Source organism: Ictalurus punctatus, chromosome 7 (genome assembly GCF_001660625.3).
Source record: "Ictalurus punctatus breed USDA103 chromosome 7, Coco_2.0, whole genome shotgun sequence".
NCBI classification, from domain to species: Eukaryota; Metazoa; Chordata; class Actinopteri; order Siluriformes; family Ictaluridae; genus Ictalurus; species Ictalurus punctatus.
In genome coordinates this window covers 27,887,600-27,907,201 of record NC_030422.2, presented here as the reverse complement: position 1 = coordinate 27,907,201, position 19,602 = coordinate 27,887,600, and the positions used below count along the sequence as shown (strand labels likewise).

The 19,602-nt window shown below is 39.0% G+C and overlaps 1 protein-coding gene across 1 annotated transcript in view; it reads left to right on the top strand.

The window, feature by feature from the left end:
- The window catches only part of LOC108267250 (oxysterol-binding protein-related protein 1), a 49,855-nt gene that overhangs the window by 12,592 nt on the left and 17,661 nt on the right, over positions 1–19,602 (top strand). Inside the window, exons 15-17 of the mRNA XM_053681841.1 lie at positions 8,925–9,005; positions 14,911–15,079; positions 17,996–18,074. Of these exons, the coding sequence (XP_053537816.1) occupies positions 8,925–9,005; positions 14,911–15,079; positions 17,996–18,074 (329 nt within the window). The remainder of the gene's footprint in view (positions 1–8,924; positions 9,006–14,910; positions 15,080–17,995; positions 18,075–19,602) is intronic.

Genomic DNA, 19,602 nt, shown 5'->3' with positions numbered 1-19,602 from the left:
TATTCTTCTGACTCCCTGGTCAGAAATCTTGCGAGGAGCTCCTGTGCGTGGCGTGTCCTGTGGTGTGTTGTTGCTTCCACTTGTGGATAATTACCCCAATGGTGCTTACTGGAAGATTCTGAAGTTTTGAAATACGTCTGTATCTGATTCCATCAATATGTTTCACAACAATAAGGTTGCGAAGGTCTTGGGAGAGCTGTTTGCTTTTACCCATCATGAGAGGTTTCTTGTGTGACACCTTGATAACGAAAAGCCTTTTTATAGACCATCAATTTACTAACCCAGCTGATATTAATTTGCACAGATAGGAGGTGTAATTACTTACGGATTTCAGCTGGTTCCTTGCCTTACCTTGCCTTGGAGAACTGCTTTTTCTTAGAATGTTCAATACTTTTTTCCTGTGTCATTCCACTTTATTACACATAACTTTATTTATAGACTTTAATGTTGTGAATTCTTTATATTTCCGGATTTCTTGAGTCCATACAGATGTCTGATGAAAATTTAATTGGAAATATATTCACTGGAAAAAATGTTGACGCGTGTTCAATACTTATGTCCCTCACTGTAATTGGACTTTTTCTCCTAAGTGTCACGGAGCAATCATTTTAAACCTACTGTTATTACTCTTGTCATGCTTTGCCATGTCTGTCATATGTCTCATTCACAAGCAGGAATTAATATTGTGGGATTGTTAAGTGCCTATATACAGAGTCCCTTAGAAATTTCTTGCCATGAAAATAGCCATAGAAGCTGGGATGGCATTAAAACGCAAACAAACAAACAAACAAACAAATTAAGTGCTTAATAATAGAACATAGAACATCTACATAATAGAACATCTACTTTTCCAAGTAGAAAGCATGCCCAAAGGTCCTCCTGTATAATATGATTATGGTGTTAAAACAAGGAGGCGTTAAAAAGTAGAAAAATGGCAGACATTTAAAAACTAAGAATAGAAGGTTGAAATGTTGCCACTCTAAATATACTACCACTTTGTATCTCTAATGGCTGCTTCTCCTACTGCCACCAGCGAATATCCATCTCTCATGGGAAAAGAATAAATTCTTGGCATTTGAGTCTTGTCATGTCACAGCCAGGTTTAATGCAAGGGTATAGTCTGATTTTGCATCTGCTCTTACAGCTGATCTCTCATTTAATTACTCTCTCTATACCCAATCTCTCTATCCTTCTACTCCTGTCCCTATATCTCATCTCTCGTTCATTCTGCTCCTGTCCCTATACCTGATCTCTCGTTCAATCTGTTCCTGTCCCTTTACCTGATCTCTCTGATTGATCTCCTGTCCCTACAGCTGATCTCTAATTCTACTCCTGTCCCTATAGCTGATCTCGCATTCTGGTCCTGTACCTATAGCTGATCTCCCTAACTGTACTCCTGTCCCTATAGCTGATCTCTCTAACTGTACTCCTGTCCCTATAGCTGATCTCTCTAAATGTACTCCTGTCCCTATAGCTGATCTGTCTTATGATACTCTTGTCCCTATAGCTGATCTCTTTAATTGTACTCCTGTCCCTATAGCTGATCTCTTTAATTGTACTCCTGTCCCTATAGCTGATCTCTTTAATTGAACTCCTGCCCCTATAGCTGATCTCTCTAATTGTACTCCTGTCCCTATAGCTGATCTCTTTAATTGAACTCCTGTCCCTATAGCTGATCTCTCTAATTGTACTCCTGCCCGTATAACTGATCTTTTTAATTGTACTTCTGTCCCTATAGCTGATCTCCCTAATTGTACTCCTGTCCCTATAGCTGATCTCTTTAATTGTACTCCTGTCCCTATAGCTGATCCCTCTAACTGTACTCCTGTCCCTATAGCTGATCTCTTTAATTGTACTCCTGTCCCTATAGCTGATCTCTTTAATTGTACTCCTGTCCCTATAGCTGATCTCTTTAATTGTACTCCTGTCCCTTTAGCTGATCTCTCTAACTGTACTCCTGTTGCTATAGCTGATCTCTCTAATTGTACTCCTGCCCGTATAACTGATCTTTTTAATTGTACTCCTGCCCCTATAGCTGATCTCCCTAATTGTACTCCTGCCCCTATAGCTGATCTCTCTAATAGTACCCCTGCCCCTATAGCTGATCTCTTTGATTGTACTCCTGTCCCTATAGCTGATCTCTCTAATTGTACTCCTGTCCCTATAGCTGATCCCTCTAATTGTACTCCTGTCCCTATAGCTGATCCCTCTAATTGTACTCCTGTCCCTATAGCTGATCTCTCTAATAGTACCCCTGCCCCTATAGCTGATCTCTTTGATTGTACTCCTGTCCCTATAGCTGATCTCTCTAATTGTACTCCTGTCCCTATAGCTGATCCCTCTAACTGTACTCCTGTCCCTATAGCTGATCTCTCTAACTGTACTCCTGTCCCTATAGCTGATCTCTCTAATTGTACTCCTGCCCCTATAGCTGATCTCTCTAATTGTACTCCTGTCCCTATAGCTGATCTCTTTAATTGTACTCCTGTCCCTATAGCTGATCTCTCTAATTGTACTCCTGCCCCTATAGCTGATCTCTTTAATTGTACTCCTGTCCCTATAGCTGATCTCTCTAATTGTACTCCTGCCCCTATAGCTGATCTCTCTAATTGTACTCCTGTCCCTATAGCTGATCTCTTTAATTGTACTCCTGTCCCTATAGCTGATCTCTCTAATTGTACTCCTGCCCCTATAGCTGATCTCTTTAATTGTACTCCTGTCCCTATAGCTGATCCCTCTAACTGTACTCCTGTCCCTATAGCTGATCTCTCTAATTGTACTCCTGCCCCTATAGCTGATCTCTCTAATTGTACTCCTGTCCCTATAGCTGATCTCTCTAATTGTACTCCTGTCCCTATAGCTGATCTCTTAGATTGTACTCCTGTCCCTATAGCTGATCTCTTTAATTGTACTCCTGTCCCTATAGCTGATCTCTTTAATTGTACTCCTGTCCCTATAGCTGATCTCTTTAATTGTACTCCTGTCCCTATAGCTGATCTCTTTAATTGTACTCCTGTCCCTATAGCTGATCTCTTTAATTGTACTCCTGTCCCTATAGCTGATCTCTTTGATTGTACTCCTGTCCCTATAGCTGATCTCTCTAATTGAACTCCTGTCCCTATAGCTGATCTCTTTAATTGTACTCCTGTCCCTATAGCTGATCTCTCTAATTGTACTCCTGTCCCTATAGCTGATCTCTCTAACTGTACTCCTGTCCCTACAGCTGATCTCTCTAATTGTACTCCTGTCCCACTCCTGCTATATATGCTATGTCTGCAGCTTTATCTCTTTACTGTATTACACATTTTTGGGGAAATCTTCATCATGTTAGATAAATCTTAAAATTATATGCAGAGCTATGCACCCCTTGTATCCCTCACACACACACACACACACACACACACACACACACACACACACACACACATGCACGCACACAACCCGTACAGGCTCTTACAATTTTCTGTTTATGCTTGGGGGGAACTGAAGCGCACTCTCTTTCTCGCACTTGTTCTGTCCGTCACATTCTCTGCCTCGCCCTTGCACTCTATCTCTCTCTCTTACTCATTCTCCCCTTCTCTCTCTCTCTCTCTCTCTCTCTCTCTCTCTCTCTCTCTCTCTCTCTCACACACACACACACACACACACATACATTCATACATACCCAATCTCTATCGCGCCAGCCAATGCAAGCTTCAGTAACATAAACGGGAAGGAGAAAAAGGTGACAGCTTTCCTCGTTATCTGAAAAGGTACAGTTGGACGCACTCTGAATTTTCACACTTATTATTTTTCTTGGCTTTCCTTCTGAAACACAATAATCTGATCTTGTCTGCTTATTCGGCTCTACTAGCTGTTCTCATTGATGAAAACAGAGGAAGTCCCACTTGTCCTGCCTGTCCTAGTTTTGTCACAGAGCAGATTTCATGACTTTCTCTAGCTTATTTTTCCCATTAAGGAAAAAAATAATTGCCAAAATCTCAAGTAGGATATTGGCAGAAAAGATGAGGTCAAGAAGAAGTCAAGAATGTCAGCTTTCTGGATTTGTATCCATGTCGATAACTGGATTGATGGCATCGTTGTCAGTCAGGCTTATGTGTCAAGGTCAGTGTAGGAGAAATTGAGCGGCAGAAATGTATCAGTTATTTTGCAAACATGCAGACTTGACATTGCCATATTATTGCATAAAATTTGCCAAGACTACCGACTATTTTTAAGTAGATTGCTGCTTTGAATAGACTTCCTCTTCATGCTTTACAGCACATGTTCTCTCGACTCTGCAGATCAGTTACAGTACTTTGAGCAACTGTGAATATGCTTGAGAACAGTTTAGTTAGATACAGGGTGTATCCTGTTTGGATTATGGGACTGTATTTTACGTTTTTGTTTAAATCTGTGTGTTATGAAGAGATAGTGTGTTATTTCAGTTATTGACATTTCACTGTAAATCAACTTTGAAAAGCAAGTCTCCATTAGACCATAGGTTTGATATGACATTAGGTACGGTGTTCACAATCTGAGCACTAAATACGCTAAATGTTGAGTGGTTTAGGATTAAACTATTAAAGGAACTTGTCTGAACATGTTGCCGGGATCCCTTCCAACACAATAAATCGATTATAATAAGTTGTGTCTGCAGGATACATAGTAGAACCTTAATTGCATTAACCCTAATCCCTCTGCTGAACATGTGCTTGCAGTACATTGTTTCCTCACCTTGACTATGCAGCTGTATTTGCAGAACTTTTTGTGTCAGCATTTTACATTTATTTTATGTACCGGTTGTTTATGAACTGTGGTTCTTTGCCTCTGATGTATGTGATTTGCTCACTCATGCTTTGCACTGGCTAATAGCAAATGCACCAGAGTTATTATTCGTTATTAGTTGATTTGTTCCCCTCACTGGCTGAGAAGCGATTTATAATCTGCACTGACTAAGAGGTGATTCATATTAAACACCTGTTAATAGGAGATTCATGCTCCAGTACTGGCAGGGGAATGTATACCCTGCACTAGGCAACATAAGATATGTGGATATTTGGTACATGATAATGGTTCTGAAATTAATACTCTGGAATCTACTATAATAAGATATTCAGATATTGGGCGCGCGTTGGCTTAGTGGTTAGCATGGTCAGGCTGATTGGCATGTCCAAAGTGTCCGTAGTGTACGGACGGGTGTGTGAATGTGTACGTGATTGTGCCCTGTAATGGATTGGCACCCTGTCCAGGGTGTACCCCGCCTTGTGCCCCATTCTCCCTGGGATAGGCTCCAGGGACCCTGGAGGTTAAGCGCTATAGAGGATGGATGTATATTCAGATATTTATTCATGCACTGAGCCATAGAGATTTATATTCCATATTAAGTAATGGGAAATAGTATACACCATACTGAGTAAAAGAAAATTGAGTAATATTAAATGTATACTCCATACTGATTAATGAGAAATGTACGTTCAATAACGAGTAATGGGAAGTCAATACTACATACTGAGTAATGAGAAATGTATATTCATTAATGAATAACGTGAACGCCATAGTCTATACTGAGTAATGGGAACTGTATAGTCAATAACTTGTTTGCTTGTATTTTCTCATTTGTAAGTCGCTTTGGACAAAAGCGTCTGCTAAACGAATGAATGTAAATCAATGTAAATGTGAATAACGAGTAACAGGACAGCCATACTCCATACTGAGTACTGGGAAATGTATAATCAGTCATGTTTAACAGGAAGTCCTTATTATATACAGAGTATTAAGAAATGTATACTCAATAATGAATAACAGATAGTCTTTACTAAATAATGAGTAACAGCAAGTCCGTACTCTATACTGAGTAATGGCAAACTTATACTCAGTAATGAGTAATGGGAATTCCATACTCCATACTATGAGTACTGGGAAATGTATAATCAGTCACAAGTAACAGGAAGTCCTTATTATATACTGAGTATTAAGAAATATATAGTTAACAATGAGAAACAGATACAAATTATTGGGAAATTTATAGTCAATAAAGAGTTATGGGAAATTCATACTCCATACTGAGTACCGGGAAATATATACTCAATAATCAATAACTAGGCATCCATATTCTATACCGAATACTGGAAAATGTATACTTAATAATGAATCATGGGAAGTCCATACTGCACACTAAGTAATGGGAAATATATACTCAATATAGAGGTTTAGGCAGTTCATACGCTATACTATGTACTGAGAAATGCATGCACAATACATAACATTAAGTAATACTAAGTGCGTACTCCATAATGGAAAATGTATATGCAGTAATGAGTAATGGGAAATCCATACCCATAACTTTACTGGTTATGAAAATATTCAAACTTCATGCTAATTTGCATTAGAGTTATATTTCATCTTTCGTTATGAGAAATTAATACTGCATAGAGGTTATAAGGAAATGCATATTACACAATGATTAATATGAGTCAGTATAGCAGTACAAGCTGGTGGGATAGGAGACCCTCTGCCACTGAAGGATTTCCACTCTCATTCTAATGCAGTCTGTTTCCAGGTGTGAAATCACCATGGTAACAAGGCTGTATGTAGGCCGAGCTGACGGAGGGGGATGAGAGCGTCTGTGTACTGAGAGGCGTGCAGACATAACGTTTCCTGTCCCTGTCCTCCATATGACCCATACTGCGAGTTGTTTTGTCCGTCCAAAACGGCTAATCTTAACGATATAACACCGATGTGTGTTGTGGAAGGGCTAACTTCTATATATAACCAATAACAAAATGTGCTTCTTTTTTTTTTAAATTTGTCATTCAGATTTTTCAACCAGTCAAGCTAGTCAGCCAGCTGGTTTTCTGTTTCAGTGGCAGGGTTGTCCATGATGTCAGACAATTTTTTTTCATGATAATGAATGAAGAAGGGGGTCTGATCACCACCTCCGCCCTGCGTGTGTGAAGTCCGCTTGTTCTCACGGGTTTCCTCCGGGGACTCCGGTTTCCTCCCTCAGTCCAAATGCATGCGTTGTAGGCTGATTGGCATTTCCAAATTGTCTGTAGCGCGTGGGTTGTCACCCCGTCTAGGGTGCCCCGAGTTCTCTGCGATAGTGACCCTGTGTAGGATAAGCAGTATGGAAAATGGATGGATGGAACATCAAGAGAGCAAAAGAAAGCAAGGGAATGACTCTTTAAAGCTGCTGTAACATTAGATAGCAGGAACCAACTATTTTAAAACATTAAATGTAACTATAAATGTATTTTTAAAAAAGTATACTCAATAATTATTTTTTTTTCATTGTTGGCAAATTGCAACGGTATAAGAAGAATAAACCACACAGGACATGCAGTTATTGGAAATTTTTGCCACTAAAAGTGATTACGCTTCACATTGGGTTACATCACACCAACCTCTTATTGATTCATTTCCTAGAACACCACATCCCACAAGTGTTTTATTCCTTACTATAGTTTTTCATATCTCTCACCCAGTTTCATGTTAAATGGGCCAACCCAACAGCATCTTTCTTTTTCTATTCTTATGGTTTCTTTTCACCTCTCGGCTCATACTTTTTCCTTTTAAATTAAAGTGTACAGTGAAGGCTTAAAATAGCGGGCGAGAGGCGAGAGGAAGCAGTGCTGCTGAGAGATCTGTGGCTCGGGTCTATTACGCAATGCAGCTGGCTTGGCCAGGCTCTGGAGATTGAAACATGGCAGACTGGATTGTCTGGCTTTCATTCATGCCATTTGTGTGTCTGTGTGTGTGTGTGAGAGAGAGAGAGAGAGATAGAGATCCAGCTTTTTACAGAATCATTACACTGTGTCATGAAAAGACATCATAAATATAGCATCAAGAATAAATTTGTAATGTATTGTTTTCCAACCTCAGTGCTGTGGAATCTATTCAAAATTCTTTTTTTTTTTTTTTTCTTTTTCATCTCGCCCTGTTTCATATGAGTGATAATGCACAAATCATTTATAATTGAGCTGGAAAAAAAAAAAAAATTCAAGGGTGTTAGGATGAGAGAATCTGCAAATGGGCGACTTTTCCTCCACCTCTCCCACATCGGGTTTATAGAGCTGCTTGCTATCTCACGGGCAGATTTACAGCGCTTCGTTCCAGCCGTTGCTTCTCTCAAGGTGACTCTGCTTATTTATCTGTAGTCGGTCCAGCACAGTGTTCCAGCACATTTTGCACATAGCTTTCATTTAGACAGATTTGTAAATGGTCGTTAATTTCCTCATTATTCTGTCCTGTACTGTCCGACCGCTTATCGTCCATGTATACCAGTTAGATTTGTTTTGCCCCTTTCCATAGGATAATAATTTATGCATCAGTTTAAATTTGGGGATTCACGTTAGCATATAGACCCTAAAGGAATACTTGTACATCTTGAGTAACTTCTATAAGCTCGGATTCTCAGGGTATCCGTCAGTTTCTGTTAGGAGGGTCGATAGGCTTAGTCAGGCTACGTCCACATTAATCTGGATTTTCAAATGTCTTCACAAAATGTCTTGTCCACACTGAAACGTCTGAAAACGTCTGCACACGAGCAAAAACATAAGACGCTTTGGTCTGCGTCATTTCCGTCAGGTGTTGATTTAACGGTGCAATCTGATGGTTACAAAGTGGCATTGATCTGGATAGGAGGCACAACAACTGAACTGTTTATATTGAAATTTACAGACTCAGGAGCTCTAATCGGATACAAACATTATCCCGAACTAACTGGATTTTCATGGATACCAAATTTCTTGTGTAAATGCTCCTTTATGAATACGTTTGTCCATACACATGAACACTAACACCCTTTTTTTTTTCTTTCTTTTTTTTTTTCAATTAAAATGTCTTTTTTTCAACCAGGTGTACCATGACCCTAAGATTTCTGAACATGAATGAATGATATTTTTTTCTCGTCTTCATATGAATTGGTTCTGATGTGATTCTAGTGGATTTCAGAGGAGGCACTCTCAGCAGACCTGACATTCTCTACAGCACAAAAGACTTATTCAAGGCACTTCCTGCCATGTGTGAGCACTCCATGAACAGTGCAGCAGCTTTCAAATGCCTGATCGCCTGATCGGCATGCCAAAGTGTTGACTGACTCATTTATATTCAACATTATGTAAAAAAATAAATAAATAAATAAATAAATAAAGGTTTGTTACTGATTGCTTAATACATCCACATGATTATTTATCATACATTTTGCTAGGTAGTAAGCTGGATGCTAATTAGCATTGATTAGCACTTGCTAGCACACAGAGGAGAAATAGAACAGCTGATTAACATTTGTGGAACAGTAATAGTTTATAATCTGAAGAGAAAGTATCAATCAAAATTTAGTGCAGACTACCAGTGTGGTTTCTAAAAGATCTCTACAGCTAGCATGTGCTATCATCATCCAGAACTAGCTAACATGTTATGTTACTGACTGCCCGTGTGGTTTCTAAAAGATCTTTACAGCTAGCATGTGCTATCATCATCCAGAACTAGCTAGCATCTATGTTACTGACTACCCGTGTGGTTTCTCAAAGATCTCTACAGCTAGCATGTGCTATCATCATCCAGAACTAGCTAACATGTTATGTTACTGACTGCCCGTGTGGTTTCTAAAAGATCTTTACAGCTAGCATGTGCTATCATCATCCAGAACTAGCTAGCATCTTATGTTACTGACTACCCGTGTGGTTTCTCAAAGATCTCTACAGCTAGCATGTGCTATCATCATCCAGAACTAGCTAACATGTTATGTTACTGACTACCCGTGTGGTTTCTAAAAGATCTCTACAGCTAGCATGTGCTATCATCATCCAGAACTAGCTAGCATCTTATGCTTCTGTATGTTTAGAAATATGTGTGGTTTCAAACGATAAAATACTGCACTTCATTTCATATTATTCTTTTCTTGGTTATAGGGGTTCAGTACATTTATGTTTAGGGTATTTGGTCTAATATGTGTGGTGGATCACATGGTGCAATGTTGATATTTTCTATATAGTTCTGAAACTACAGAGCTTTTTGAGATACATTTTTGAATTTGAATTGAACTAAGTTAGATCATACTTTAAATAGGCTAAGTAACATTCTTTTTGAGAAGCTAAGTTAGGCAAACCTGCTGAAACAATAAAAAACGAAACAAAACAAAAAAAAACAATAGAAACCCTCATAGAATTTGCAATGGTGTTAATGGTTATAATGGAAACTGTAATAGTCCATGTAGGCCTCTACTGGTAATTTGTTGCCTTCTATTGGTGGCATGATATGTCTAGTGGATACCATTAAGGATCTATGGCCTTAATACGTCCTACTACATAATGGAAACCATTTGGTAATGGTAATAATAGTTAACAGCTGATGGTTTGTAATGGTGTTTGTAGTGGAAACCATTAGAATTTCTGTTATGGTTTCTATTGATTTGTTTTGTTTCAGCAGGGAATGTAGTGATATGTAGTACAAGACGGAAAACAAGTACTTAAACAGCCTTTGAGGTTTAAGTTCAAACGTGAGACTTAGAAGAAGTTAATCTTCCATGTTAATCATATCTATCAAAGACAACAAACTATGTGTTGTTTAATAACATTGCTGACAGCAGTTCCATTAGGCCATTAGATGATGTTCAGAGTCTCATGGCTGTCTTTGTGGCTTATTGCAAGTGCGTGCAGCATCGACGAGAGTCTTGTGAATGGTGAGAGAAAGGCGTTGTGAAAGGCTCGGTTCAGGTTGCTCAGGTGTGTAACGTGACCGATGTCTGTGTGGCTCTTGAAAACGGGGTGTTCAGTTGTCTGTGCTGGAAACAGGAGCAGCTCAGGGACGTGAACAAAAGCCGGTGGTTGTCATTCACGATGGAGGGACTTCAGTACGGACAATCAGTGACTCCTTATCACGATATAAATGATTGCTTAAAGGAACGATTTGGAAAGTTGTATCTCTCAAACGTCTAAATCCATAAGGCATCACTTTGATGCACCACACACGTGGCTTTTTTCGGTTTCACATGTCAGCCGCATAGCTGAATGAATGGCTGACTGATTGACTGATATAGGACACACTTGTAAATGATATGCTGAAGTCACTGCCCCGTGTTAGTCAGCTGTGCGTCAAAGGCTGACAATTATGACTTTAACTTTTAGACTTTTGCATGTGAATAATATTCTGAGATCTTTAATATTCATATCTTGCCATCTCGATGATCTCATAGGGCTTGATAGAGGGCTGTAAATAGACCATTACAGATGGCTGGTAAATACTTTATTTGTGTGGGCTCAAGTGTACTTTAGACTTCACACATTGACTTTTGGATAACCATTGTTGCTTTTTCCCCGTTTTGAGAACTATAAAAAAAAAAAAAACATAACACCAACAAGAATAACAACATTTATTTGGATAGCATATTTAAAAACAACACATGTTGACCAAAGTGCTTTAAAAGCCAAGGACCTAACAATACGAAATTAATAACAGAATTAGACGCACTCAAAAGTAAAAGAGAAGAGGTATGTCTTCAAATAAGATTTAAAAGTATCAAGGTTGGTACAGGCTCTAATATGAAACGGCAAACCACTCCAGAGACATGGGGCCGCAACAGAGAAGGCCCTATCTCCTTTTGATATTAATCAAGACCGAGGAGTACTTAAATGGAAACTCTGCAGTGACCTTAAAGGTCTAGAAGTCGTATATTTTTGATGGAGTTCCGCAATGTAGGGAGGTGCCAAGCCATTTAGACCCTTAATAACCAATAGTAAAATCTATATTGAATTCTGTATTTAACTGGGAGCCAGTACAGAGATGCCAACACAAGTGATATACTCGCACGTTTCCTAGTCCCAGTCCAAATCCTAGCTGTACAGGAGACATCATAATGAGGCATGGGAAATACAATAATACAATGCATTACAATAATCCAATCTGAAAGAAATAAAAGCATGTATAACAACCTCCAGATCCTTAAAAGACAAAAAAGGGTTTCAATTTCAATTTCCTAAGTCGGAAAAAGCCTCTTCTTACCACAGAAACAAACTTTAAGTTGGAATCAAAAATTACACCAAGATTCCTTGCTTGATTGTGTAATTTAGATGCGAAAGGGCCTAGTTGATTAATTATGGATTTAGTAGTACTAGGGGGGCCGAACACTATCACTTCAGCTTTAGAATCGTTAAGGTGAAGAAAATTTGTTCCCATCCATTTTTTAATAATATTAAAGCGGTAAAAAAGGTGATTGTAAAACAGAATTGTCCCCTGGCTTTAAAGGGAGATAAAGCTGAGTACCATCAGCATGACAATCGTAAGATATGTTGTGTTTTTGACAAATGTGGGCCAAAGGAAGCATATATAAAGAAAGGTAAACTGGGCCCAGTATCGAGCCTTGTTGAACTCCACTGTTAATAGGTGCAGAGGAGGAAGAAACATTACGCAATTCTACAGAGAATGTTCTCCCTTTAAGATAAGAGGAACACCATTCAAGGGCATTCCCTTGAATTCCTGCTCACTGTCTTAAACACTCTAACAAAATTTCATGATCAATAGTGTGAAAGACGGCACTTAGATCAAGCAGGACCTAAATTGCACAATTTCCTGAATCAACAGCTAGCAACAGCTCGTTAGACACTTTAAGGAGGGCCGACTGTGTGCTGTGTTGTGCCCTAAACCCAGACTGCAATTAATCCAAAATACCATTTTGTTAAAAAGAAAAGTGCTGACGGTAAACAACCTGCTCTAGGATTTTTCGATAAAAAGGAGAGTTTATAAATTGGTCGATGATTACTTAATACTGTCGGATCCAGGTTGGGCTTTTTTTAAAAAGAGTTTGCACCACAGCATGTTTAAAGCAGGATAGCCCAGTACCACTTCACAAACTGCAGTTCACTAACGACAATAGACTTAAACCAACCGCATCCATAACTTGGACAATATCTCAAGAACAATGACTAGGTTTACATGGAGAGCAGTAATCTAATTATTGACCTTATTCTGAATAAGACAATATTCTGATTAAGGTGTTTACATGAGTCGTGTTTAGACGATTCCTTTCAAGTTCCCATGTTACATGCTATAGAACATAGATTAACGGCACACGTCATTACGTCCCCGCGCCACGCCGTCCGACGTCCCCACCAGAATTTCACGTATCGACATACAGTTGGTCTTCGTTATGGTACTGTTTACAGTTTTAGGTGTTTTTATTTTAAATTTTACGAACGCTTCAAGTGCGGTTAATTATTACTTATTTCAAATACTATGTAGTAGGTAGGTAAGTACGCGGTTTGGGACGCAGCCGTGCTCTATTGTTTACCGTCAGACGGTCGAGCGCTGCCGTGTGTGTACGTGTCCTGTCGCAAAATGCGGTGAAAACTCCCACACGACGTTAACAGTGTGATTAAGGTGTGTACGTGTCTGTAACGCACGTCGATAATGCGACTGAAACAGGAAATACTCCACACGTCTCAATTCCATTTGTGTTTACTTCGAGTGTGACTTTAATCAGATTAAGGTCATCAATAATCACTGTCTACATGCTAGTTTCTTAATCAGAGTATCGTCTTAATCAGATTAATATCGGATTATTGTTGTCCGTGTAAACCTATTTAAGTGCAGGCTTCATTTGCTGGACTAAATCCATTAAGCAAGAGAGTGATACAGGTTCAAACTCACATAAGTGGGCTACTAATGAGGGTGGGCTGTAGTCCCTGTAATATACTGTAGTCTTTAAAATGATGTTGATCAAGATCAGAGGGTGAAATGCTAGATCTAAGTGCATAAATTTTACTTGTGAAAAACTTTAAATTAAAGTTATTTTGCTCTGCTAACTAGAATATATATGTATAATAATAATAATAATAATAATAATAATAATAATAATAACAAATGTATTTTCCTTTTACATATTTATGTCATGTTCAGGCTCGGAATAAAACAATAAATAATGTAAATGCTTCTCCATACAACGTTTATTGGCTGCATCCCCTTGGAAAAAAAAAAAAATGTAATGCTCAAATAAATTTGGTATTTTTTTAAAAAAAGAAAATGAAACAACATAAAGCATTCGTGTACATCTAGAAATTAGAGGTATTAATTGGTAGTCTGATGAATAAACAAGTCCCTTTTTTGGTCTGTTCACCATTTTCAGTTTGACATTCTCTAAACATGGTATTATTTGTGCAGATATTCTCTCCTGGCCACTTTATTAGGAACACAGGTATCCCTGCTCATTTGTGTAATTATTAATTATTCTGATATGCTTTTCTTCTCACCACGGTTATAAAGAGTGGTTATTTCAATTACCGTAGGCTTTCTGTCAGTTTAAACCGGTCTCGACCCGCCCAACTACGAGGTGTTTCTGCTAACACGATTGAATGGTTCTTTCACTGGATGTTTTTTGTTGTTTGCACAATTGCTTAACTCTATAGCCTTTTTTTCTGTAAATCTCAGGAGATTAGCAGTTCCTGAAATACTCCAAGTAGCACATCTGACGCCAACGAATTCACTGAGATCACATTTTCCTGATGTTTAATGTGAACATTAACTGAAGCTCTTGAATGGTATCTACACTGCTGCGTGATTGGCTCATTGGATAATTGCATGAAATCTGCATGGGTACAGATGTTCCTATTAAAGTGGTGAGTGTATCTCTATTTTTAGATGCTTTGGCTTGCACCAAGCAGTAAATTATGCATGAACATATGCAGAACGTCTGCTGTGGAGATGTTTTCGTGTCTCATTGCATTGCTAGTAGTACATAATCATATCAGATCCCTCAGTTCCATGTGCCAGAGGCTAAATACCTGATCTTTAATTAAATCACTCTCACACTGATGTATCCTGCTGGTAAGATGCTGCGGTGTTGCTGGCTTCGTGCCATTTCTGCCTCTGACTGGTTATTTATAGCTTGTTGTGGTTTGTAGATATAATTCCAGCTCATTTCTGTCGATCGTTTAGGTGTGGAGTGTGAAGTTAGAACAGGAAGTAGAAAAGAACAAGATCCTGTCTGAGGCTCTGCAGAAGTTGGCGACGGAGCATCACCAGCTCAAGCTTAACCTTTCTACCGACAGAAAGACGCCGACTCCGAGTACGCTCACCGAGGATGAATTTTACGACGCTCTCTCCGGTGAGTGATCTCCAGTCCTGAGGATTCCACACTTCCTGCCCTGACAAGACAGCAGATTTGATTTAGTTCTCTTAATAATTTCTGTATTTTATTCTGACAAAATCTTTTCTCTGCTGTTGTTGTTTTTGTTTTTTTTTTATTATTTATGTTTTGAGTTGATGTTTAAAAATTGGTAGCATTTATATCACAAGCGAAAGAACGCTTAATTGTAAGATGTCATTTGTTCACATACCAATGAAGTGAATTAATGCAGAATTAATGCATCGATGCCTAGAGCACTCATTAAATGTTTCAACTGAAAGGATTTTTTTTTTTTCCATATCTGAATAAATTCATACAAAAATATCTGTCTTGCAACCAGTCGTGACTTTTATGGAAGAGCATATTAAAGTACCGATACATGATGTACACATTTATATGTAACAGAATGAATCTTCAATAAATTCAACCAAACTGGAAAACATCCCTCATCTGATTTTATAGAATTTCTTTCTGCCTTCAAGCAATATACACATAGGTATACATTTAGACATAGACATCCATTTAGCAGTATACACAGTATATACATTTAGACTACAAATTCACATGGAATGCCAGTTAGATTTTAAGATAACTTGATTACATCTTTAAAAAATCTTTAACAAAAATATGATTCTGAAAAAAATCCAGTCCAGTGATTTGATATCTTGCTCTGATAAGCTCATTGTGCTTTTCTGTTAAAAGAAATCAAACACACGGACATGTAGAAAGTCAATCAGACTATAACCTGTATGATTCTGAAGCTTGTGGCCAGACAAGTGTACAAAATGTATCAGAAATGTAAGCCATGGTTAGAACATCGGAGGCTGAGACTGGGTTCTAGTCTTCAAACCAGACATCCAGACCTCTAACAATTTCTATACAATCCGGTACATTTTGTAAATAAAAGTGACCAAGAACTACTTATTTTAACAGAAAGGGGGCTTTTTGACCGACATTTTCCTGTAGCAAACAGCAAACGCGCATGATTATTTTGTTTACTTGTTGCTAAATGCTTTAAACGGGACTCTGTAATAACTTTCAAAGATACCGTGAACCTTTTTTAAGCTCATGTTGTATATCATTCTCTGATAAGCTCATTGTGTTTTCTCGTTGAAAACCAGTAAAAGGAAGGCAGAGTCAATAAGAAGTCAAGAAGCTTGTGTACGGAAACGTGCACAAAGACACTTCCAACATGTAAACAATGCTCATTGATAGGTCTGTGGCATCTGCGCATTATACGGGCATTTCACTAGAAAAGATTTGCATCCCTTCAGACGGTCATGAGACGTGGTTTTGTGCGATGCAAATGCGCAAGTGAACCCGGCTCTAAAAACAACCACACTTACAGAGCGCTCGATGGACATGGCCTCAGGCTCGGTGTGAAAAGTTTATCCCACCATACTTTACCTTAGAAAAGATCCATTTTGAGGACTTAAGAGACACTGGAAATGATAATCACTGTTTTAATGGTGAGAGTGAAAGAATGAATTACTATCCTTATGCAACTAGGCAAGTTTAATTCTTCTTTTCAGTGTTCTGCTAGATCGGGTACCAACATCAACCACGATGGTGAAGGTTCTTTGGAAAGAAACAAGTGAAATGTTTGTAGAATTGTTGGGAGTTCACCTTAGAGGGACACACACCCTTAAAAACCCTTCAGTGCAGCGGCTCGCAAAGTGGGGTCCTTGAAGCATAGCCAATGGATTCCTTAGTTTTCCTGTTTTATTACGGGGTTGGGAATCATTTAAAGTTATTTAATAGTTGTTATGGGGGGCACAGTGGCTTAGTGCATGGGGATTCGACTCCCACCTCCGCCCTGTGTGCGTGGAGTTTGCATGTTCTCCCCGTACCTCGGGGGTTTCCTCTGGGTACTCCAGTTTCCTCCCCCAGTTCAAACACATGCGTTGTAGGCTGATTAGCATCTCTAAATTGCCTGTAGTGTGTGAATGGGTGTGTGAGTGTGTGTGCTATTGTGCCCTGCAATGGGTTGGCACCCCATCCAGGGTGTCCCCCACCTTGTGGCCCAAGTCCCACAAGCTCCCTACAACCCTGCATAGGATAATCAGATAATACAGAAAATGGATGGATGGATGGATGGATGGATGGATCTAGTTGTTATATACCCTGTTTGACCGGTAAATCAAATTGAATGAGTTTTATCCAAACCTCAACAACTCAAACACAGTAAATAACGTCAACGTGGAGTTCTGTCACTCTGTCCTATCTTAGCGTTGCTAAGCTCTATGCGTCCAATATTCTGTACTCAGATTATTTGACTAATGAGCTTTGATATTTGAACAGATGTTCAAGATGTTCATAAAATAAATCGGTACTGAAACGATAAAAAAAAAAAAAAGGTAAAAAATAAATCTAACTGCAAATGTAATTGAACAGCATAGACATGATTTAACAGGTAAAGGAAGCTTATAACGAGTATATACAGTAATAAGCACCATTCAAACTGCATTCTGTGATCAGCTGAAAATTTCTATGAATCTAAACTGGCAAGTGCTTATGTAACGTTATCAGGTAAGATAGTTTTGCGGATTGATTTATTTGATTTCCTGCACACGCAAGAACGAGGCCAGCTGCCTCTCTGCCATATCTCTTGGAACCGGATCCCTCAGGTGGGGTTTCTCAGGTGCGCCAGAAGCATAGACGGAGGGAGGGAATAAGGGATACAGGGAGCGAGCAAAGGAGGGGCCAAAGGAAGGGAAGGTTATGTGTGACCCGGTGTGCAGTAACTACGTTACTGACACAGCTGTACGTCTCTCTGTCTGTCTATGTGTTCTGTCCATTCGGCAGAGTCAGAGTGGGACAGCCGTGTGAGAGGACGTCGTGTTAGTGTCCTCCGATTTAGCCGACGTCGCTGAGCGGCTCATCTACGTGCAACAGAAGCTCACACTCCTGCCAACATGTCTGGGGAGGAGAACCATGGAGACAAGACCCACTATAATGGTGTGAAGAAACACAGGTGAGTCTCCAAAGCTCACAGGAATGAAAAGGAGTAAGGTTTGCTTGTGTGTGACGTGCGTATAAGGATTACACTTGCTCGTCCAATAGAAGCCTAGAGCATTTGGTTTGTAGTATTGTTTGCAGATTTTTTCTTAAAATCACTACAAATTGACTAATTTGTCGTGATGACAATAGTCAGAAAGTAAAATACCAGTTTGAAACCGCCATTCGCTATGCATACTCTACTATATGTTTTCTTCACATCCACTCACAAACAAATACACACACATTCGCTGCAGACGCACACGGTCCTGGCAAACCCTCATGGTTTTTGCATGAGGATGGATCGGCAGCAAGCTGATCGTTAGCCTCGGTGTCAGGTAACTGTTTCCAAGGCACAAGATCCGCTTCCTGATACGGGCCTTCTGTTAACCTGTCACTGGACTCACTCTGGATTTACCCTCAGAGCTGGTGAAGGTTCGAAGTTACTAATCAGATTGGCAACTGTAAATGTGTGCAGTCAGAATTCCGGTGGATCTCACTGGCTCTAACATTCCCCTGTGCCAAAATGTATATTATAGTATAGTATAGTATAAATCTATAACATCGAAAAAAGCTTAAAATGCATGTGCAGCTGTCAACAGCTAAATAAATCCTCTGCATTCACCAAACAAACACAACGATGCAGTAGTGTAGGGTAGCTGAGTGTGTGAGTGTGTGCGATTTACTGTAGTGTGTATACTAAATTACCATTTACTTTTACATCTGCAAGATTTAGAAGACTCCGTTATGCAGAACAATTGACAGAAGTGCTTTGTATTGTGGTGTCCATTAGGCTTAGGTCCATGACCTAAACCTAACCCATATCACAGTGCTAGTACAAATATGTCAGGGTGTAACAATAGCACAGCGGCTAACAGCCCTCCATAATTTAATTGAATTTTATTGTAACATATAGTTTTTCTTATTAGCTGGATCATACCTAACTTATCCGCCATCTTATATATATATATATATAACCCTAACCCTATTATTATTTTCTTTTTGAATTAAGAAATTATAATTCTATAGTATAAAAAAATAATTCTACAGTACTTATTTCTATTGTGGTCCTTCATACCACCCAATTAATTTTTTCACATTTTTGTTATTTTTGTTTCTTGCTGTTTGTTCTGTAACTGTTTGATTTGTTTGTCTTTTCACGTTGGCGGCACGCCGTGACATTTTGCCTAGTTAAACGTCTGCAAGATGACAATGTTATTTATGCAGAATTTACATTTTGCATGGCAAATTCTACATGCGATACAAATATGGGCCACACAATACACATTTTTGAAATCATTTTTTTCTTTTTCTTTTTTTTCTTAGCTGGGCAGCACTATAAAGTTGGGTTTTTTTGTCCCCCTGTATGTGGAAGGTGGGCTGGTGCTCATTTTTGGCCCATGGCAAACAAATCTCTTTCTCTCATTCCCCACCTTAGAAATTCAAGGTAACTCTCCGAAACATTCTCCAAATAAGCATCATTGTTTACTCGGAACTTTTCAGCA